The sequence below is a fragment of the Phacochoerus africanus genome, chromosome X (genome assembly GCF_016906955.1).
Source record: "Phacochoerus africanus isolate WHEZ1 chromosome X, ROS_Pafr_v1, whole genome shotgun sequence".
In the NCBI taxonomy this organism is placed as follows: Eukaryota; Metazoa; Chordata; class Mammalia; order Artiodactyla; family Suidae; genus Phacochoerus; species Phacochoerus africanus.
In genome coordinates this window covers 98,443,224-98,467,808 of record NC_062560.1, presented here as the reverse complement: position 1 = coordinate 98,467,808, position 24,585 = coordinate 98,443,224, and the positions used below count along the sequence as shown (strand labels likewise).

At 36.4% G+C, this 24,585-nt stretch overlaps 1 protein-coding gene across 1 annotated transcript in view; it reads right to left on the bottom strand.

Moving 5' to 3' along the window:
• HTR2C (5-hydroxytryptamine receptor 2C) overlaps positions 1-24,585 on the bottom strand; it is a 120,596-nt gene that overhangs the window by 34,663 nt on the left and 61,348 nt on the right. Inside the window, exon 3 of the mRNA XM_047764975.1 lies at positions 15,835-16,035. Coding sequence (XP_047620931.1) covers positions 15,835-16,035 — 201 coding nt within the window. The remainder of the gene's footprint in view (positions 1-15,834; positions 16,036-24,585) is intronic.

The window sequence follows — 24,585 nt, the reverse complement described above, 5'->3', positions numbered from 1 at the left end:
TAGGGCCCAGTCAAATAGTGACGATTCCACAGGGATGTTGAGACAGAAATAATATTTTAGAGCTGACGGAGACCTGCATTTGGGTGTAATGTCAGGAAAGGATGGACACACAGGGGATTCTTTAAAACTTGCATAAAATTTCTTCTCATGACTTTAGTCAACTCTTGAGATGCAAATGACATGGATGAGAACCTCTTAAGGTCCTAGCATATAACAGAAACTAGAAGGCTGGAAGGCTAAACTGAGATTTTAGAGATTGCTCAACATAGTGAACTGCCTTTGGAAAATACTCAGGGCCCTTAGTTGAGACTGAAGTAAGGCCATGCCCTAGGAATAAGAAATATTCTCTAGGAATAAGAGTAAAGTGAAATAGCCTTTTCCCAAACAAAATCTGATACAGTATCCAGGTGATATGCTGATAATTTAACTTTCAACTAGAATAAAATTTAACACTTATGAGAGAAAGGTGACAAATCAAGGATTTCTTTAGCATGATATCCAAAATGTTGGGCATACAATTAAAAGTACTAGATATACAAAGAACCTTGAAGGAGCAAGTGCTGATCAGAAAATGAAGGAGTTAATAAAAGAGACCCTGAGGTGATGGAGTTCTGAAAAAAGACAGAATAAGGAAAAAAAAGAACGAAAATAACAATAAAACAGATAGGACAAATATTAATAAATAGCAAAAGATTAGATTTAAGCTCAACTGTACCAATAATCAAATTATATATAAAAGATATAAATGTGGGCAGTGGGGACTATAAGATTAGATAAATAAACAAGACTATATTTTATTTATAAGAAACCTAGTTTAATTATAAAGACAAAAAGAGATTAAAGTAAAGAATGATGATATAACTGGAGGTGACATCAATGGAAATGATGGAATAAGGATATAAAATTGCTCTTATCTATAAAAGCAATGAGAACATTGGAAAATATTGTCAAAATCAACTTATCTGGAAATAACCTAAGGCTTGCAGTAATTTGGGGAGCATTCATTCAAGAAAAAAGCTCTATTTTCATAAGGACAGTATTTTGCTGCATTTAAACTTGTCTTATTTTCATTCCTTTCCTTCGAGCTCTGTTGTAACCTTGGGAAATAACAGTCCTGCAATCATGCTGATCAGCAGCCTAGCAGGCACATTAAAGGTCAGAATGGTGTTGGAAATCTTCCAAAACCCCATTCCAAAGAATTATTTTTTTAACCTCTTTGGCCATTTCCTGGAAAAAGCCACTTTCAGGGTTTGTCATTATTTGACCTGACTTAGTGCTCATCCATGACAAACAGACTTTCCCTGGGTGTTATTTATGAAAACCAAACAGTGACTGTTGTTAAGCATTGTAGTTGCCTGAGGTGGTGGTACTACTTGGGGTAGAAAACATGCTGAACAAAAGCCTTATGAGGAAAAGCCATTGAATGAGATTTCCATAGGGGTATTTTCAAAACTACAAAATATTTCTGGGGCTCCAGAAGGCCATATGGATGTATAGGGCTGTGCGGAGTCTTAGGGAAAATCTAATGCCCTAAGTGCTCATCTAAAGCCCACTCAGCCTTGAGGCTCTCTGCAAGCAGAAACAGAGCTGTAAACTTCAACTAAGCATTGCAGATGTGTCTCAACATAAACAGAGAGCCTCTTGACAAAGATTGAGACACTTATTGGCCCAGACACTTAGGAAAATCCATCTTGAATCATTAACTGACCACGAAACTAACTTACCAAAATTTTAGTGGCTATACACAGCAGAGAAGGATTATTTACAGAATTAGTTTAAGAAAAATGACAAAAATAAAAATGAGCAAAAATTACAAATAGCAACAACATTGAACCCTTAGTAGAAAGAAGAAACTAATTTCTAAAGTTGTTAAATTACATTATTTAAAATGTATAGGTTGCAACAAAAAATTGTGATACCTACAAAGAAACAAAGTATGGCCTATTCAAAGAATAAAAGCAATTAATAGAAACTTTTCCTGAGGAAGCCACAGACAGTGAACTTAATAAAGTCTTTTTTTTTGTCTTTTGTCTTTTTTGTTGTTGTTGTTGTTGTTGTTGTTGCTATTTCTTGGGCTGCTCCCGTGGCATATGGAGGTTCCCAGGCTAGGGGTTGAATCGGAGCTGTAGCCACCGGCCTACACCAGAGCCACAGCAACAAGGGATCCGAGCCGCGTCTGCAACCTACACCACAGCTCATGGCAACGCCGGATCCTTAACCCACTGAGCAAGGGCAGGGACCGAACCCGCAACCTCATGGTTCCTAGTCGGATTCGTTAACCACTGCGCCACGACGGGAACTCCCTATAAAGTCTTTAAGATATTTTAAATATATTTTAAAAATAAAGCTTTGTCAAAAGAACAAAATGTAAGTATTAGTATGATGCTTTACTAAATAAAGAATGTCAGTAAAGACACAGAAATTATAAAATGGTGTTAAATAAAATTTCTCCACTATAACTGAATAACTGAATTAAAACACTAACTACAGAAGCTCAGTAACAGATCTGAACTGACAGGGAATCATTAAACATGAAGACAGGTCAACTGAGATCATGCATTTTGAAGAAAAGAATGAATAAAGAATGAAGAAAAAGGAAGAGAACCTCAGAAATCTGTGAGACACTGTCAAGTGTACCAACATATACAAAATGCATGTCCCCAAAAGAGATATGAAACAGAAAGAGACAGAAAGAATATCTGAAGAAATAATGGCAAAATACTTTTCAAATTTGAAGAAAAACTTTCACCTACAGGTCCAAGAAGCTCAATGAATTCCAGGTATACTAAACTCAAAAAGATCCATACCTGGAAACATCATAATCAACTTGTCAAAATCCAGATAAAGAGAGAAGCTAGAAAGCAGCAAAAGAAGTAGCATCACATATGAAAAATCCTAAATAAATTTTACTGATTTCTCAGTGGAAACCATGGAGGCCAGAAGGCATTGTGATAACATTCAAAGTCATGAAATAAAAATATTATCAAACAATAATACTATACCTAGCAAAGTTATTCTTTAAAAATGAAGGGGAAATGAAATATTTCCAGTGAACAAAGCTAAGATAATTTGTTGCTAATAAATCTAAAGGTAGTCCTTCAGGATAAAATGAAAAACAGTTGATTTTTTTGGGGGGGTCAATCTCTGATAATGATAAAACTTGAACTAGACTTATCAGAATAAAGCGTGAAGATACAAATGACTAAAAACATGAATAAAAGAGGATATATGACAGAAATAAAATGGAATGGAAGGACTACTATGAATAATTGCATGCTAGCCAATTAGAAAATCTATTTGAATTTTTAGAAAAACACAAGCTATGAAGACTAATTCACAAAGGAAAAGAAAATCTGAATAGACCTATAACAAATAAAGAGGTTCCATTTGACTTTAAAAGAAACTTTTCCAAGTACAGCTCAGACCCAGATGGTTTCATGGGTGAATTCTATCAAATATCTAAAGAATTAACATCAATCATTTAAATACTCTTCCCAAAAAAAAGAAAGAAAAAGAGATAATATTTCCCACCTCATTTTATGAGGCCAGTATTACCCTGATACCAAAAACAAAGACAGCAGATAAAAAAAGAAGTCACAAATAATTTTTATTAAGTACGAAAAATCCTCAACAACATACTAGCTAACCAAATCCAGCAACATATAAAAATGAATATATCTCAAGACCAAGTGGGATTTATCCAAGGAATGCAAAGTTGTATCAGCATGTGGAAACAGATCAATGTAACATGAGATATTAATAGAATAAAGGACAAAATCCAATGTGTTTTTATGATAAAATAGTGAGCATAAAAAAATTGAAGAGAACTTCCTCAACCTTATAGAGGACATCTATAAAACATCTACAGCTAACATCATACTTCATTATGAAAGACTGAAAGAGTTTCTCCTAAGATCAGAAGAAGACATTTACTTTTACCATTTCTATTCAGTTTTGTACTGGAAGTCTTAAGCAGAAAATTTAGGCAAGAAAAAGAAATTAAAGGCATCTAGATTTTAAAGGAAGACATATGACCATCTTTATTTGAAGATTACATAATCTGGTACAAGGAAGCAAGTATAGCAAGTCTTCAGGATACAAGATCAAAATAAAAGAATCACTTATAGTAGCATATAATAGCCATGAACAATCTATAAATTAAATAGAACAATTTTAATTTCAATGGCATCAAAAATAGTAAAGCTGGAGTTCCCGTCGTGGCGCAGTGGTTAACGAATCCGACTAGGAACCATGAGGTTGCGGGTTCGGTCCCTGGCCTTGCTCAGTGGGTTAACGATCCGGCGTTGCTGTGAGCTGTGGTGTAGGTCGCAGACGCGGCTCGGATCCCGCGTTGCTGTGGCTCTGGCGTAGGCTGGCAGCTACAGCTCCGATTCAACCCCTAGCCTGGGAACTTCCATATGCCGCGAGAGCGGCCCAAGAAATAGCAAAAAGACAAAAAAAAAAAAAGTAAAGCTTTTAGAAATATATTTGACAAAAGAAGTTCAAGTCTTACATAATGAAACTTACAAAAATTTGAAAAAAATTAAAGAATATCTAAATACATGGAAAGATATCTTATGTTCATGGATTGGAAGACTTAATATTGTTAAGATGACAATACTCTATTAACTGATCTACAAATTCGATACATACTTATCAAAATCCTAGATGCCTTATTTTTCAAAAATTGACAAGCTACTTAAAAATTCATATGGAGCTGCAAGGGACCCAGAAGAGCCAAAACAATATTGAATAAGAAGAGTAATGTTTCAAAGGATACTACACAGCTAAGATTGTGTGGTACTGAAATAAGGAGTCTTGTAATCAACAAAACAGAATGCAGAGCTCAAAAATAAACTCATTTCTTGTCAATTGCTTTTTGACAAGGATGTCTATATAATTCAGTGGGGAAAGAATAGTCTTCTAAACAGATGGTGTTGGGACAATTGCATATCCATTCACAAAGGATAAATTTGGACTTCACAACATTTACAAAAAATAAAATAAAGACCTAAATATAAGAGCTAAAACTATACAAACATTAAACGAAAACATAGAATTAAAACTTCATGACCCTGGCCAGACAAAATTTTCTTAGATATGATGCCAAAAACATCAGCCATTAAAGGAAAAACAATAGATTTGGCTTCATCAAAATTAAAAAAATTTGTGCTACAAATGCATCATCAAGAAAGTGAAAGGACAACTAATAGAATGGGAGGAAATACTTGCAAATCGTATAGCATCTATCTAAGTGTCTTTTATCAAGGATTATATAAAGAACTTTCACAACTCCATAGTAAAAAAAAGATACCCAATTAAAATTGAGCAAAGGATCTAAATATACATTTTTCCAAAGAAGACGAACAAATGTCTGCTATGAATATGAAAGTGTACTCAACATCATTAGCCATTAGGGAAATATAAATCAAATAGGGAAGTAAAAATCAAAAGCACAATGGGATATCACTTAGCATACCCTTGGATGAGTATAATCATAAATACAGACAATAACAAATGGTGAAGATGTGAAGAAATTTGAACACTCCTACATGGTTGTTAGGAATTTAAAACAGCATAGCTGAATTGGACAACAGGTTGATAATTCCTTAAAGAGCTAAATATATAGTTACCATGTAATCTAGAAACTCTACTCCTAGGGTATACCTATGAGATGGAGCATGATAATATGCAAAAATAGAATGTGTACATGTATGTGTAACTGGGTCACCATGCTGTACAGTAGGAAAAAAATGTATTGGGGAAATAACTATTAAAAAAATAATATAAAAAAGATAACAGGTGAAATAAAGTCTGCTGATCATTTGACCTTAAAAAAAGAGAAAACCTTAGGTCGACACAGAAACTTGCATTTGAATGTTTATAGTAACATGACATTCATAATAAAAAGGCTGGAAACAATCCAAATGCCAATTAACATAAAGATGGATATATTGTGGTAATTCATACAATGGAATGTTTTTCAGCCTTAAAAATTAGTACTGTCACATGCTAAAACATATGTGAGCTTTGAAAACATTATGCTATTTGAAAAAAGTCATACACAAAGATCACATAGTGAATAGTTTTTAAAACAGAAAATGTTCAAAATACATAAACTCAAGGAGACGGAAAGTAGGTTACTGCTTGCCTGGGGCTAGGGGGAGTAGGAATGGGTAGTAACTGCTAATAGGTAAGTGGTTTATTTTGGGGGTGATGAAAATATTCTGAAATTAGATAGTAGTGAATGTTACGTGACTTTATGAATATACTAAAAACCTTTGACAAAATTATGAAAGAAGAGACATTACAACTGATACTACAGAAATGCATAGGCTTATAGGAGACTGCTATAGTTACATGCTAACAAATAAGCTAGACACATACAATCATGAAAAAATAGAAAATCTGAACAGACCAATAATAAGTAAGGTGATTGAAGCACTAATAAAAACTTCTCATCAAAGAAAAGTCTAGGATCAGATGGTTTCATTGGTGAATTCTACCAAACCTTTAAAGAAATAAGGCCAGTCCTCAAACTCTTCCAAAAAAATCAAAGAGGAGGGAACACTCATGTTATGAGGCTGGCATTACTCTGATATCAAAGCCATATAAGGACACTACAAACAAAACAAAACAAATAAAAAAACTACACATTAATAGCCCTGATGAATACAGATGCAGAAATCCTTAAATAAATAAAGTTGCCTCTTGAACAGCATGAGTTTGAACTGTGTGGGTCCACTTATATGTGGAATTTTTTTTTTCAACAAACACAGTATGAAGATGGTGGAGTAGGAAGACCCTGAGCTCACCTCCTCTCACAGGCACACCAAAATCACAACTACTTACAGAACAACAATTGATGAGAAAGACTGGAATCTACCAGAAAAGATCTGCAACTAAAGATATAAAGAAGGAATCACAGGAGCTCTTGCTCTGGTACCGTGGGTTAAGAATCAGACTGCAGGAGCTCAGGTTGCTGTAGAGGTACAGGTTTAATCCCTGGCCCAGCACAATGGGTCAAAGGGTCCAGTGTTGCTGCAACTGCAGTGTAGGTCGGTGAGGATATAGCCCCACTCACCAACAGGAAGGCTCTCTTAAGACACCCTGCGCCCATAGTCACCCTTGGACATGGCCCTGTCCACCAGAGTGTCCAGGATCTGGCCCCACATATTGCCACACAGGCACTAGAACTGGGACTCCCAGGATCCAACAGCCAGAAACCCAGGACCCAGCTTTTCCCACTAATGGGCAAGCACTAGCCCCAGGACACTCTGGGCCCCAGCCCAGCCTGCCAGCAAGCTGGCTCTAATCTTGGGAACACCTTACTTACCAGTGGGAAGTCATCTTCCCCAGGAATCTGGGCTCCAGACACAAGACCCAGGACTACTATAGTCCTGCAGCCTAGTGTGGCAGGACACTGCCTATCCACCAGCAGGTAAGCATCAGCTCTAAGACAATGTGGGCCCCACACCAATACCCTGGGATCAGGCCCCATTCACTAGTAAGCTGACATAAGCTTTAGGACACCCTAGAATCTATCAAGAAGTGACCCCAGGAGTTCCCGTCGTGGCGCAGTGGTTAACGAATCCGACTAGGAACCTTGAGGTTGCGGGTTCGGTCCCTGCCGTTGCTCAGTGGGTTAACGATCCGGTGTTGCGGTGAGCTGTGGTGTAGGTTGCAGACGCGCCTCGGATCCCGCGTTGCTGTGGCTCTGGCGTAGGCTAGTGGCTACAGCTCCGATTCAACCCCTAGCCCGGGAACCTCCATGTGCCGCGGGAGTGGCCCAAAGAAATAGCAAAAAGACAAAAAAAAAAAAAAAAAGAAGTGACCCCACCCATCAGCAGTCTGATATCAACTCTGAGATCCCTGGGCCCTGTGGCTAGAAACCCCAGGATATAGCTCTACTCACCAATGAGTTAGCACTATCCCCAAGTGCCAACCCACTGGCACTGATATTTTCACTCACCAGTGGGCAGACATTATCCCTAGGATTTCCTGGATTCAGACCCCACCCACAAGCAGGCAGTCACCAGCCCTTAAATAGCAATAGGCCATCTCCAGCTCTGGACAACTTGGGTTCTTCAGCCAGTATCCTCTGGACCCAACCCTACCCACCAATGGGATGATACCAGCTTTGGGACACCTAGGGTCCTGCAGCCATGAATCCTAAGATCCAGTTCCACACATCAGCAAGCCAGTACTAGCACCAGGACACCATAGGCCCCAACCCTGTCTATCAGCAGACTGAAACCAACCCTGAGACGCCCCAGACCCCAGCCCCATCCAATAGCAGGTGAATACCAGCTCTGAGTTATCTTAGAATCAGCATTCAGCCAAACCAGGATCCAGTGCAACTTATCAGTGGGCCAACACCATTTTGGGAAACCCCAGAATTTCAGCCAGCTGTGTCAGTGCCAATCACCAGCAGCCAACACTAGATCCAGGAATCAGAGCCCCACAACCACCCACCCCAGAACCTGGCTCTGCCCACCAGTGAGCCAGCACTAGCCCCAGGAGTACCTGGGAATCCAGAGCCAGGTACCTCATGACCCCAGTGCTGACAACTAGCGATCGGGAGCCTCCCCACAAGGTAAGCAGGGCCTGGTAACCAACTAGATTGGGGGCCATCCACTCCTACAAGACTGCTTTACAGTAGTCAGCCTGCCACACACAGAAGTATCCATGAAGCCAGCATAGAGGGCATCCCTAGAACATATAGCTCTAGTGACCAGAGGGGAGTGTGCTGTTGGGACGCATAGAATGTCTCCTACAAAAGGCCCCATGAAAAGATGCTCAACATCATTAATCATCAAACAAATGCAAATCAAAATCACAATGAGATATCACCTCACACTTTTCTGAATGGCTACTGTCAAAAAGACCACAAACTGAAAATGTTGATGAGTATACAGAGAAAAGGGAACCCTTGTACAGTTTATGGGACTATAAATTGGTACACTCAGTGTGGAAAATAACATGAAGGTTCCCCTTAAAACTAAAGATAGAATTACCATGTTATTCAACGATCCCACTTCTGGGTATTAACCCAAAGAAAACAAAAACACTAATTAGAAGAAGAGATGTGTACCCCAATGTTCTTAACAACGTTATATATAATAACTAAGATATGGAAGAAACCTAAGACGTACACATGCCCACACACACACAATGGAATATTGGTTATGAATCGAATACAGTTTTGCCGTTTGCAACAACATTGATGGATCTAGAGGGTATTATGCTTAGTGAAATAATCAGAGAAAGATAAATACTATATGTTATCACCTGTATGTGCAATATAACAAATAAAACAAATGAATAAAACAAAACAGAAAGAGACTCACAGATATAGAGAACAAACTAGTGGTTACCAGTGGGAAGAGGAAAGGTCGGAGGGGCAAGATAGGATAGGGGATTAAGAAGTTCAAACTACTTAGTATATATTAAATAAACATGATATAGGGACATTTTGCACAAACAGTGAGTATAGCCAATATTACCTAACAGCTTTAAATGCAACATAATCTATAAAAATTTGAATCCCTACGTTGTACGTCTGAAACTAGTATAATATTGCAAATAAAATATACTTCAGTAAAATAAATAAGTAAATACTGTACTATGCAATTATAATTGAATTCGGAGATGTGGAATTGCAGGTATGGAGTGTTGATTATAGTCATACATGGTTTTTGACTGTGTAGGGTTTGGCACTCCAAACCTTCATGATGTTCAAGGGTCACATTAAAAGGAATTCACTGAATTCAACTGCACATTAAAAGGAAAATGCACCATGATTAAGTGGGATTTATACTGAGGATGTGAAGTTGGTTGACAATATACAAACTAATAAATGTGATACACTATATCAATAAAGATAAAATCATATGATCCTCTCAACAGATACAAAAAAACACAATGGAGCTCCCATTGTGGCTCAGTGGAAACGAATCCAACAAATAACCATGAGGATGCAAGTTAAAAACAGACACATATATGAATGTAACAGAATCAAAAGCCCAGAAATAAATTCATGAATATAGTCAACTAATATTTGACAAGGGACCCAAGAGTACTTATTTGGGAAAAGATAGTCTCTTCAAAAAATGGTTTTAGGAAAATTGGATATTCATATGCAGAAGAATGAATTTATATCCTTATCTTATACCACTCACACAAATTAACTTGAAATGAATTAAAGACTTAAAAGTAAGACCTAAACCCCTAATACTCATAGAAAAAATGTAGGGAAATCATTCCTTGACATTGGTCTCGGAAATACTTTTGTTGGTTATGACACCAAAAGCGCAGACAATAGAAGAAGAGATAAAGAAGTGAGACTACGTGAAAAAAAAAAAGGTCCAGCACAGCAAAGGAAATAATCAAGAGAGTGAAAAGGCAACCTATAAAGTGGGAAAGAATATTTGTAAACTGTATATCTGATAAAGGTTAATATTCAAAATATATTAAGAAATCATACAAATCAATAGCAAAAAAACAAATAACCCAATTTAAAAAATGGGTTAAGAAACATTTACCATGGGGAAAACTGGGAACAGAGTATATAAGATCTCTCCATATTGCTTCTTAGAATCACATGTGAATCAAAAATTATGTCAAAATAAAAGGCTTTTTAAAAAAATTTTAAAAATAGGCAAAGGATCTGAATAGACATTCTTCTAAAGAAGACCTAAATGAACAATAGGTACATTAAAAAATGGTCACCATCACTAATCATCAAAGAAATGCAAATCAAAACTACGAGATAACACCTCACTCCTGTTATAATGGCTATTATCAAAAAAAAAGCAAGAGATAGCGAGCGTTGGTGAAGATGTGGAGAAAAAAGGAAATCTACTGCACTGTTAGTGGGAGTATAAACTGGTGCAGCCACTATAGAAAACAATATGGAGATTCTTCAAAAAATTAAAAATTTAACTATCACATGAGCCAACAATCCCACTTCTGGGTATGTGTCCAAAGGAAATGAAATCACTATCTTGAAGATATCTGTGCCCTTATGTTCACTGCAGTATTATTCACAACGGCCAAGACATGGAAACAACCGAAGTGTCTGTTGGTGAAGAAATGGATAAAGAAGATATACAATAGAATATCATTCAGCTTTCAAAAAAAGAAGGAAATCCTGACATTTGCATCGGCATGGATGAACCTTGAGGGCATTAAGCTAACTGAAAAAAGTCATACAGAGAAAGACGAATATTGTATGACCTCAGATATACGTGGAATCTAAAAAAGCAAAACTCACGGAAACAGAGAGTACACTGAGGGTTGTCAGGGGCCAGAGAGTTGGAAAATTGGGATATGTTGATCAAAGGGTACAAACTTGCAGTTATAAAGTGAATAAGTTCTGGGGATCTAATGTACACTATGGTGACTACAGTTACCAAAACTTACTGTATATTTGAAAGTTACTAAGAGAGTAAATCATAAAGATTCTCACTACACACACACAAAAGGTAATTACATAAGGAAACGGATATATTAAGTTACCTTATTAAGGTAATCATTTCGCAATATAAATGTATATTGAACCATAATTTCAAACACTTTAAAATTATACAGTGTTATATGTAAACTATATGTCAATAAATCTGGAAAAAATAATGAGTAATTCATAAAACTGGTGGAAAAAAAACAATAAAAATGAAGAACATTTGAAAAAGACTATCTACCAACATGTACTGATATGTTAAGACATTGTTGAAAAATGACATAGAGGAGATATCCTGAGGGCATGGGTTGAATTTGTGAATCATGGCTAATAGTCTTGATTGTAGATAAAGTTCCTTAAAGGAAGCAGAGCCTTACTGGGTTTCCAAATAATTAAATCATTAATATGGTGGAGTGTTTTGCTCAGCAACCTAAAATGGCTCTGGCTAAAACAGAAGAGTGAATCAATATGCAAAAGCAAGATGATTAGGAAATCAAACAAGGAATAAAACAGGGCATAGAGAAAATAATAGAAAAGCAATGTCTGAAGAAATATTATGAGTAATTGAACATGGGGACTTGGAGAAGAATCTCTAGTTCTTACTGTCATGGGTGTACCCAGCTCACTTAAGGAAGTGTAGATGTGTCTGGATATAAGAACCATCTCTTGCACAGAGATAGGAGAGAAGGACATGTGGATGTCTGAATAATTAATGGTGAAAGCTTAAACTAAGAAAGCAACAGAAGAAATGGAGAAACTGGAATCTGTAAGTACTAAGGAGAAATATATTTTTTTTCTTTTTTCTTTTTTTGTCTTTTTTAGGGCCGCACCCGCAGCATATGGACGTTCCCAGGCTAGGGGTCAAATCGGAGCTGTAGCTGCCGGCCTACACCACAGCCACAGCAACGTGAGATCCAAGCCACATCTGCGACCTACACCACAGTTCACAGCAACGCTGGATCCTTAACTTACTGAGCAAGGCCAGGGATCGAACCCGCAACCTCATGGTTCTTAGTCGGATTCATTAACCACTGAGCCACGACAGGAACTCTAATTATGGATACATTTGGTTTTAATTCTACCACCTTAGTATGTGTTTCTATATTTTCTCACCTGATCTGTATTCTTTTTTTTATCTTTTATCTCCTCCTTTTGGATTTGTTATATTATTCTATAATATTCTTCTATAAATTTGGAAGTTAAACATTTCTTTTATATTAGTGAGTATCCTTGAATGGATAAGTTATATTTTATTAATCAAAGCTGAATATTAAATATCATTTGTATTTTCTCCTGGACAATGAAAAAAGTTTACTTCATCCCTCTGTTTTTATATACTATCGTTTTGTGCATTTTTGTTCCATTATTATACCGAGCTCCAGAACATTATCGTTATTGTTTGATACAGTAAATGTTTATGTTTAACCACACATTTGCCATTTTTTTTTCTTTTTTTGTCTTTTTGCCATTTCTTCGGCCGCTCCGGCGGCATATGGGAGGTTCCCAGGCTAGGGGTTGAATCGGAGCTATAACCACCAGTCTATGCCAGGGCCACAGCAACGCAGGCTCCGAGCCGCGTCTGCAACCTACACCACAGCTCACGGCAACACCGGATTGTTAACCCACTGAGCAAGGCCAGGGATCGAACCTGCAACCTCATGGTTCCTAGTCGGATTTGTTAACCACTGCACCACGACGGGAAGTCCCACATTTGCCATTTTCATTGCACCTAATTGCCTCCTGCATCTCTAACTTTCTATCCGTGCCCATTTTCCTTTGTTTGAAGAACACCTTTTAGTATTTTATTGACTAGGAGTCTGCTTTTGTCATGTTCTCTTAGTTTTTGTTTATCTGATAACATCTTTTTTTCACTTTGGTTCTTGAGGTGTAATTTTGCTGAATATAAGACTTTAATTTAGCATTCACTTTTTTATCAGTACATTGACACTATTATTTCAGTATCATTTAGCTTTTACTGCGGCTGTTGTGAAGGTGTTCATCTTGCTGCTTTATTCAACTGAACTTTATCTTTTTTCTTTAAGGTTGATATATATTTTCTCTTTTTCTTCAGTGTCACTATGATGGGTCTAAATGTTGATAGCTTTTTATTCATTCTGCTTGAGATCTGTTGAGCTTTTTAAATGTGAGAATCAGTGTCTTTCATCAATGTGAAAAGCCGTTATTTCTTCAAATATTGCTTTCCTGCCATTATTTCCTGACTTTATGAAACTCTTCTCATATACTGTATGTCTACTGCCTTCTTAGTCTCTTTTCTATCCTCCCAACTTTCCTTACTTCATTCATCACCATTTCTTCTAACTGACCTCCAGTAATGCTCCTTTAGCCATGTCTAATCTGTCTTTGAGTTCTAAGGTTTTCATGTTATGCTTAAGCTCCAGATTTTCTTGTTGTTCCCCATACCTTAAATGTCAGTCTTAATAGTTTGAAGCTTCTTGCTGAAATATTTAAATTTGGCTTGTAATTTCCATGTACACACTACAAATAATTGTTTAGTCTATAGCTGGTAATTCAACTATCTTGAGTGCCTGTGGATTCAGTTGTATTATCCTTCATTGTGTTATATCTGGCTCATGTTGTCTTGTTTCTTCCTGTGTCTGTTTATCATTGTATTTCAGTCACAGAAACTGAAATTTATTGAAAGAAATAATTTAAAGCCTAGGATGATGATTTTATTTTTTTGCTTATGCCAATAAACTTAGAAAGGTGAAGAATATGAAATCACTTTAATCCAATTTTGCAGGCTCAAGATTTTCTTTTGGTTACATAGATGATTTGAACCAGGCTTGAAATCCATGTCAAGGGTAATTTAATCCTTATTTCTAGTGTACATGTCTTTGGGATCCAAAAATAAGTTCAAGTTGATTGACCGTTGCCAGTCTCGTGAAACTAAATAAGCTTCTCAACCTGTCATCACCTTCAGGTTTGCAAATGCACCATTAGCCAACATGACCCAAAAGTCATAATCATTTTTCCTGGATCTTTGTCTTTTTCTGGATCTCTCACTATCATATTAACTTCTCAATACTTATAGTATTTTTTCCATACTTTTGTTGTCTTTAATGCAAGAGTCTGTCCGAATTACCCAGTCTGTAATTATGAGAAGTTGATGCTTCTAATATTCTGATTTAATTTAGCTGTGTATTTCCTTTGTAAGCATCATAGAAACTGGCATCTTCCTAGAGAAGCTCTGCAGGATGGAGAGGGTAAAATCTGTAAGCCCTTGAATATGTAGCTCAAATTGTGTATATAAATTCATTTTTTCCTGGGTGAAGTTTCATTGCTTTTTATCTAAAGGTATATGTACGTGTTTACCTATAAAAGAACAATCTTCCTGCTGTGCAGCACTGGGAACTATGTATAGTCACTTATGATGAGCATGATAATGTGAGAAAATAGAATGTATACATGTATGTGTAACTGGGTCACCCTGCAGTACAGCAGAAAAAAAATTGTATTGGGGAAATAACAATTTTTAAAAACTTAAATGTATGTTATCAATAAATTGAGTCAAAATCTTTAGATGTTGTACATATAGAGATCTTGATCCTATAAAATTTATCACAATCTTTTACAGAAACATAACCTGGAGGAGGAAATACTTCATGAGACACTAAATGTAAGTTCCAACTGGAAGAGAAAAAAAAATAAAGGAAAAGGTGGATTGTAAAAGCCCTTATATTTCAATTCGTTAAATTTTGTGACTTGAATATTAGCATTGTCAAAGCATGACTATTTTAAATATAAGCAATAAGACGATCATTTACCACCCTTCCACCTCCCCCATATCTTTAAAGAAACCAATAGATTTTTTCTTTTTGTATAACCAGAATTCAAAGAGATATTTAAAAACAACAGAGAAATAATATATTTTAGGTTGATTAACAGCATAAATTTAGACATGTTTGTGCAGCTTCATATTGCACCATAAATTTTTCCACTGAAGAAGATATAAAACTAGATAAAAATATTAAGATTAATATTCTGGGCTGGATTGATCTTTTCTAAGATTTTAAAAATTTAGACTTTATCATATATCTTTGTCATCGTCAAATCGTTTTAAATATCTCAAAGGCTTTGTATCTGTGTTGCAGAATTCATTGGCATTTTGATGCATAAAATAATTTAAAAGCACAAATGGAAACTATATTTGCATATTCATATACTTTACATTTCTCCCATTATTGTTAACCTAAATGTCAGCTAAATAGGTTAAGAATAATTATTAAATAATTATTAAATATCCCGATTAAACGCAAATGTTACCAGTCGACGTCTGTACGTTGTTCACAGTACATAATCCGAAAGTATTGAGCATAGCCGCTGCAATTCTACTGGCCAAGAAAGTTCATTACCTAAAGAAATTGCCCAAACAATAGCAATCTTCATGATGGCCTTAGTCCGTGAATTGAAACGGCTATGCTCAATAGGATTACGTATTGCTACATACCGATCCAGCGAAATAGCGCAGAGGTGCATGATGGACGCTGTAGAAAATAAAACATCTAAAGAAATCCAGACGGGGCACAAATACCTAGGTAATGGCCAGACATAATCTGAAAGAGAACAGAGAGAAGACAAGAACATGTTATGCAAATTATACCGACTGTAGTTTTAAATTTAGTTTACTTATGTTTTTCTTCTGATAATCTAAATTTTTTAAAGAAAGTGGAATTTCATAAACATTGTTTTCTATAGTAATGATGATGACGATGATAATAATGCATTCAGTGTTAAATACTTTTTTGTGTGTGTCGTTTTGCCTTTTTTAGGGCCGCACCTGTGACACATGGAGGTTCCCAGGCTAGGGGTCTAATCAGAGCTGTAGCCCACGGCCTGTGCCAGAGCCATAGCAACGCAGGATCCAAGCCTCGTCTGTGACCTACACCACAGCTCACCACAACGCCAGATCCTTAACCCACTGAGGGAGGCCAGGGTTCAAACCCACAACGTCATGGTTCCTAGTCGGATTCGTTAACCTCTGAGCCACGACGGGAACTCCTAAATGCATTATTTTTTATGGAGGTAAAATTTACATATTATAATCATTGTAAAGTGTATAATCCAGAGGCATTTAGTACATTCGTAATATTATGCAACAGTCACCCCTTTCTAGTTCCTAAACATGTTATCATGGCAAAAGGAAACCACTACCTATTAAGCAGTAACTCCTCATTTTCACTCCCCAGTCCCTGACAATTTCTAATCTGCTTTTTGTCACTTGATTTTTGCTAATCCAGATGTTTCATGTAAATGCAATCATGCAATAGGTAATCTTTTATGTCTAGCTTATTTCACTCAGCACAGTGTTTTTGTAGCTTCTATCAGTACTTCATTCTTTTTTATGGTTTCTCATACCAACAGTTTTGGTATGTTGTTTTTATTTTGCCCTTCTCCAAAAAAATTTTTTTTCTGCTTTTTAGGGTCACACCTGCAGCATATGGAGTTTCCCAGGCTAGGGGTTCAATCGGAGCTATAGCTGTGGGCCTACACCACAGCCACAGCAACATCAGATCCAAGCTGCGTCTGACCTACACCACAGCTCACAGCAATGCTAGGTCCTTAACCCACTGAGTGAGGGCAGGAATAGAACCCGCAACCTCATTGTTCCTAGTCGGATGGATTCATTTCGGCTGCGCCACAACGGGAGCTCAAAATATTTTTTTTACTACATTTGTAATTGCTTTTTTGATCCACTGGTTGTTTAATAATGAGTGTGCTGTTTAATTTTCACATATTTATGAATTTGTTAATTTTCTTCTGTTGTTGATTTCTGGTTTTATTCCAGTGTGGTGATGATACTTTGAATGGTAATAGTATTTTTACAAATTTTATGCTTATTTTGAGGCCTGACGTGCCTTTGAGAAAAATATCTTTTCTGCTATTGTTGGATGGAGTGTTCTATGCGTCTGTTAGGATTAGTTGCTTTACAGTATTGTTCAAGTTCTCTCTTTTCTTATTAATCTTCTGCCTAGTTGTTCTATTCATTATTGAAAATGGGGTACTGATGTCTCCAAGTATTATGAATCTGTCTTTTTCTCCCTTCATTTCTGTCAGTTTTGCTTCCTATATTTTTGTCTCTGTTTTTAGGTACATGTATATTTATAATGGTTTATTTCTTGATAATTTGACCCTTTTATCACTATATAATGCCCTTCTTTGTCTCATAACATTTTTTGTCTTAATTTCTATTTTGTTTGATACTAGTATAGCCACCCCAGCTCTTTTTGGTTGTTATTTGCATGGAATATCTTTCTCATCCTTTTACTTTGAACCTATTTGTGACTTTGGATCGAAAATGAGTGTCTTATTGACAGCAGGTAGAGGAAGGTTTGTGGTTTTTTTTGGCCATACCCACGGCATACGGAAATTCCCAGCCAAGGGGTGAAATCGGAGCTACAACTGCTGGCCTATGCCACGGCCACAGCAATGCCAGATCCAAGCCATGTCTGCGACCTATACCAAAGCTTATAGCAACGCCGGATCTTTAACTCACTGAATGAGGCCAGGGATCAAACCTGCATCCTCATCATTTCCGCTGAGCCACGACGGGAACTCCTCTTTAGGTTTTCAAAAAATCTATTCTGACATCATGTATTTTTAACCATTCTGCCAAGCTCTGCCTTTTCACTGCAGTTTTATTCATTTATCTTTAAAATAATTATAGTTAAGAAAGAACTTATTTCCACCTTTTGCTATTTGTTCTCTCTCTCTCTCTCTCTCTCTTTTTTTAGGGCCACACCTATGGCATATGGAAGTTCCTGGGCTAGGGGTTGAATCAGAGTAGCAGCTGCTAGCCTACACCACAGCCACAGCAATGCCGGATCCAAGCTGCATCTGCAACTTAGACCACAGCTTGTGGCAATGCATGATCCTTAACCCAATGAGGGAAGCCAGGGATTAAACCTGAATTCTCACAGATACTATGTTGGGTTCTTAACCCGCTGAGCCACAATGGGAATACCTTCTATTTGTTTTCTATGTGATACATATTGTTTTCCTGATAAAGCGCTCTGTTATTGCCTTCATTTATGATTAATTTTTATAGGGTAACTTGATTTTCTTCTTGTTTCCTTTTGTGTATGTATTATAGTATTTTTCATTAGGTTAGCTTGGGTATTAAAATTGTCACCTTAACAGTATAAAAGCCAAGTTTTAATTAATAACAAATTAGTTTCAGTAGTAAAAAATATTTTCTCCTTTATACCTCCCTCCCTTTTTGTTATTGTCAAAAATTACATCTTTATACAATATATGTCCAGTAAAATAGATTCATAAGTATTGCTTTATGTATTTGCCCTTTATACAGTATAGTAAGGCAAGAGAGGAATAACAAACAGATAATAAAATTACACTGGATTTTATATTTACCTATGTAGCTACCTTTATTATTTATTTATTCATATGCCTTTGAGTTACTAATATCTTTTCATTTCATTCTGATGGGCTCCCTTTAGCATTTCTTGTAGGACAGATATATTAGTGATGAACTTCCTCAGTTTTCGTTTATAAAGGAATTTTTAAAAATTGAAATACATTTGATATATAACATTGTGTATATTTAAGGTATACCACATGTTAATTTGATAGATTTATATATTGTAACATGATTACATTGTAGTGGTAATTAGCACCTCTATTATGTTATATAATTATCCTTTTTTATTGAAGTATAGTTGATTTACAATGTTATATTAGTTTCAGGTATACAACATAGTGATTCAATATTTTTATAGATTATACTCCATTTAAAGTTATTATAAAATATTTATTACACCCCCGGTGCTGTATATTACATCCTTGTATCTTATTTATTTTATACCTAGTAGTTTGTACCTTTTAATTCCCTTTCTCTATCTTGCCACTCCTTCCATCTTTCTCCCCAATGGTAACCACTAGTTAATTATTCCTTCTTTTTAGTTATTGGAAAAATAAGTTGTAGTCTCTTAGAAAGTTTGATAATTATAACACAATACTGTTATCTATGTTCAGTATACTGTGCATTAAATCTCAATTTCTCCATTTTTAAAGGATAGTTTATAATTTTGCAATATATAGAATTCTTGGCTGACAAAATGTTGCTTTTTTTGCTATTGAGCACTTACAACATGTCATCCTATTGCCTTTTGGCCTCCATGGTTTCTAAAGAGAAATTCATTATTAATCTTTTTAAAGATTCCTTGTAATTTTTAACATAATGTCTTGGAATGGATCTCTTGGAACTCCTTGAGCTTAGGTGTATAGATTCACATCTTTCCTCAAAGTTGTGAGGAAAACAACTTTTCTTTAAATATTCTTTCTGCCCATTTTACTCTTCTATTCTTTTGGCACTCCCATTATGCATGTGTTAGTAAACTTGATAGTTCTTTTTTTTTTCATTTTTTTCTCTTTATGCTCCTCATACTGGATAATGTCAACTGACCTATCTCCAAATTCCCCAGTTCTTCCTTTATGCTGCTCAATTCCGCAATTGAATCAGTCTAGTAAATTTTTCATTTCAATTTTTGTATTTTATAGCCCCCACATTTCTATTTGATTTTTTTCTTAACTTATATCCCTTGATTGCTATTCTTTGTTTGTTGAGATAATATTCTCCTGGTTTCCTTTAGTTCTTTGTCCATGGTTTCCTTTGGCTATTTGAGCTGATTTCAGAGAGATAATTTAAAATCTTTTGTCCAGTAAGTCTAATGCCTAAGCTTCCTAAGGATCATTTTCTATTAATTTTTTTCCTGTGAATGGCCATACTTTCTAGTTTCTTTTCATTCTTCTTACTTTTGATTAAACTTGAATATTTTGAGTATTATAATGTAGCAACTCAGAAAAGTAGATTTTGCCCCTTCCTTGAGGTTAGGTATTACTATTTGTTGTGAGTTAATTTTGTTTGCCTTTTTAATGACTTTTCTAAACTACTTTTATAAATTCTATTTTATTCGTGGCCACTGATATCAGTGTTCTATCAGCTTAATGGTCATATAATGTTTTCACAGAGGTTTCTTTAACACTTGTAGGCAAAGAAAAGGTACTTTCTTAGTCTACAGATTGGGTCTATTTGGGGACCCTCCTTCAAGGATTAGTGAGGCTGTTTATAACTTGGTGTTAGCCTTAAATTTAGGCATGTACTGAGGCTCGGAGCCTGAAGGTTAGTTCTGAGAAAAAACAGTGTCTTTTCAGGTCTTTTATAAGCACACATCCAGCCCTGGGCATATGCGTGGCCTTCCATGGTGTATTTTTAAGATATATATCTATGTATGTAATATATATATACCTTAAAAATGAAGTTTTATTTCCCAACATATCTCTTTTCCCCTCCTCTTTCTTCCCAGATCATTCTTCTTCTTTTTTTTTTTTTTTTGCTTGACTGGTCTATTGTTTCTTGTCACAGTCTGTTGAAGATAACCCTTATGTCTTTAAATTTTTTAGGCAATCCCACCAAGAACAATCCAGATTTTGGAATGTTCTAAATCAGGCAAAGTAGGGCAAGTCCTTGTGCCTGTACTTCAGGGATCCACCAAAGAACTCTAAAATAATAAGGTCTGTATTATTCCCTCTGGCACTAACAACTTGTACAGGCTGTGATACTCTAATCAACTGCTGATCTGGAGATTAAGGTATGGTAGGCAGGCAACTTAATATACCACGATCCTTTTTTACTGCAAAGTAGGTGCTTCTTTTCTTTTCTTTTGGTCTTTTTGTCTTTTTAGTGCCACACCTGTGGCATATGGAGGTTCCCAGGCTAGGGGTCCAATCGGAGCTGTAGCTGCTGGCCTACACCACAGCCACAGCAATGCCAGATCCAAGCCGCATCTGCGATCTACACCACAGCTCATGGCAATGCCGGATCCTTAACCCACTGAGCGAGGCCAGGGATGGAACCTGCAACCTCATGGTTCCTAGTTGGATTCGTTTCCACTGCGCCATGACAGGAACTCCAAGGTGCTTCTTTCTTCACCAAGCTTTCCCTTACTTATTCTAAATTTTGCCTAGATGTCAGAATTCTGTAAAAGTTGATTCATTTTTTTCTGGGTCATTTTTTTTGCTCTCGTGGGAGGACAGAACACTGGTACTCCCGCTCACATAAATTATTTGTGCTTTAATTTAGTTTATATTATTAATTTCCTTAATACGAGCTAAACATTTTGTCAGGTATTAGAAGTAAAGATTAAAAAGTGGCAAAAACTCTGTTGTTCCTATTCTTCTAGCTACCAGCTGAATTCCTGATTCCATTTTGATGATGACCTTTGGTGCAGCATGATTTCTAACTCTGAGTTGGTGTCAAGATGGACAGAATATGCCCAATAATTTGTTTTTTAATATTGGTGTTCTTAATCTCAAAGAGTTGAGATCCAAGTGGTGTTCTATAGTGCTAAAGGTTTCACACTGGAGACTCCCATTATAGGTACAAAGTTTCTGTAATTGCACTGGCATCCAGGATCTAGCAACTGAATGCAAAAAAAGTCAATGCTTTTATATCTGCTTTTTGCTGAGCTGATTTATGATATGTTCTTAATCTGTTGGAGTTGCTAGTGGAAACCATCTTAATCCTGGGCTCTGCTCTTATGCAACTTTGGTAGGCATTACTACTTTACGGAATAAACAATGTAGGGTACTATTTTCTTGAGAAGTAAGAGAAGGGAAGTATGGCTGTGGAAATATTTTGGTTGATGAACAGCATCCTTCCTTTGGACAGGATTCATGGATATATGAATGGATTATTTTCCTCTTCTTCCTAGAGTAAGAAATTTTAGATTTTAACCTAAATATTGTGAATGTTATATTGTTGAAATTTTGGTTTCTATAATATTTCTCTGAGGAGTGTTGGTGTTTTTTTGTTTTTCCTGGCCACTTAACTTGATTGGACTCAAACTACAATCTCTCTCTCTTGGGCTGCACCTCAAAAGTCAGCTCAGGTCACTCATCTTTTCTTAGATTGCTTGAAGCATGCTTCAGACATGCACGTTCAGAGGTCGGTTAGAGATTTAAATAGGATTTATGGTGCCCCAGAGAAGAATTTGTTGTTTCCCCTATCTCTACCCTTTCTTAGATGCTCCCTCAATTTTCACTTCTGAGAGTTCCTCAAACTCTGTCCTTAGTTTCTTTCTTTCTTTTTTTTCTTTTTTGTCTTTTTGTCTTTTTAGGGCCGCACCCTCGGCATATGGAGGTTCCCAGGTTAGGGGTCTAATCAGAGCTGTAGCTGCCAGCCTATGCCAGAGCCATAGCAATGCCAGATCTGAGCCGTGCCTGTGACCTACACCACAGCTCAGGGCAATGCAGGATCCTTAACCCACTGAGTGAGGCCAGGGATCGAACCCGCAACCTCATTGTTCCTAGTTGGATTCATTTCTGCTGTAGCACGATGGGAACTCCCTGTCCTTAATTTCTTTAGGCTACAAAAACTGCAGAATTTTTTTGGAGGTTTGGCCACTTCACCTGCATAGATTGCATCTTTCTCTTCAGCTATAAGTTATAAGATTTGGAAATTCAATCAGTATTGTTCCCTTTTTCCAAGTCTTGAGCCCCTCCAGACTCTTTCTGCTTTAGGTTTTACTCCAGTTCCTTCAGATAGTTGTTTTTGTATTCTGTTTAGTTTTTGTCTGCAGGCAATTTGGTTCAATAGAAGCTGACTTGGCCATACCCGAGGTTTAACTAACAACCATTGGAATTCAAGGAGTGCAACAAAGAAATCAAAGTCATTATTAAAAATTCTTCTAAACAAAAATGTTTATGGGAATTTCCATTGTGACTCAACAGGTTATGAACTTGACTAGTATCCATGAAGATGTGAGTTCAATCCTTGGCCTCGATTAGTGAGTTAAGGATTCGGCATTGCAGTGAGCTGTAGTGTAGGTCGCAGACACGGCTCAGATCCTGCTTTGCTGTGGCTGTGGCATAGGCTAGCAGCTGCAGCTCTGATTCGACCCCTAGCCTGAAAACTTCCATGTGCCACAGGTGCGGCTCTAAAAAGAATGTTTACTAATGTTCATTTCTGTTATTTTCCTGTAATCTCCTCAGATTGTATCCATCATGGAAGCTGGTTGTGTTGAAAGTTTGGGTATTCTTCTTGACCTGTTTAATTTGTAGAATTACTTTTGGAATTGTGTTTCAAATGCACAAGTAGCACCTGACTGCCATTTTGTGGAGAATTTTTTAGCCATAACCACTGGAATATAAGATGCACTGAGTCAGTATAGTTACTATTTTGTTTTTCTACTATTTTATTCACAATGCTTAGATCAATGCATGGCAAAATGTAGGCACTCAATTAGTATTTGTTAAATGTATAAAAGAATATACCCCTTTCAACAGACCCTAACCTCATCCTGAACCCAACTTCACCATATGCCAATATATATTCTCATTAAGGTACATATCCATTCTGCAAAGTCCATACAATATTTGTCATTTCTCAACCGTTACATGTTTAATAATGGCAAAAATTGCAATAGATGTTCTATTGTAACTGTCAGGTGCCAAACTCAGTATTAGGTACTTCATTTTTAGTTCTATTCCATTCAACAAAAAATTCTGCAATGTGTTCTATTATCATAAATTGTGAGGAAAATGTATCAAGTCTGCAGTATGAGTAAAGAATTTTGCTCCAAACCTGACATTTTTTTCCTGGACACTAAGGTACCTCCTATAACCATACACTGCTTCGTATTAAATAACAAGTACAGTTGCTTTTACAATAGAGAAGAATATTCCTTGTACCAGTTTCTCAAGAAGTCCACTTCCAATCATATAAGACAGCAAAATATAAAGTCAATGAACAAGCATGTAAAGTAAAAACTACCCAAAAGATAGCAATATCAGAATAAATAAAATAATTAATTTCTAGATTAACTTCATAATTAAAAATAATTGCAGAAAACTTTCAATTTATGTAAGCCAAGTTTTCTCAAACTTGGCTGAACATAATTATCTCCTAAGAATCTTATTAAAAATGTTCTTTCCTGGGTTTTACTACAGACCTATTAATTCAAGATATTTAGGATTTCCAAGAAAATTTAGTTTTAATATTTGTCTTTTAAGAAGGTGAATGGAGGCATTCTCTTGAGGCACTGTGGGTTAGGGATCTGGTGTTGTCACTGCAGTGACAACATTGTCAC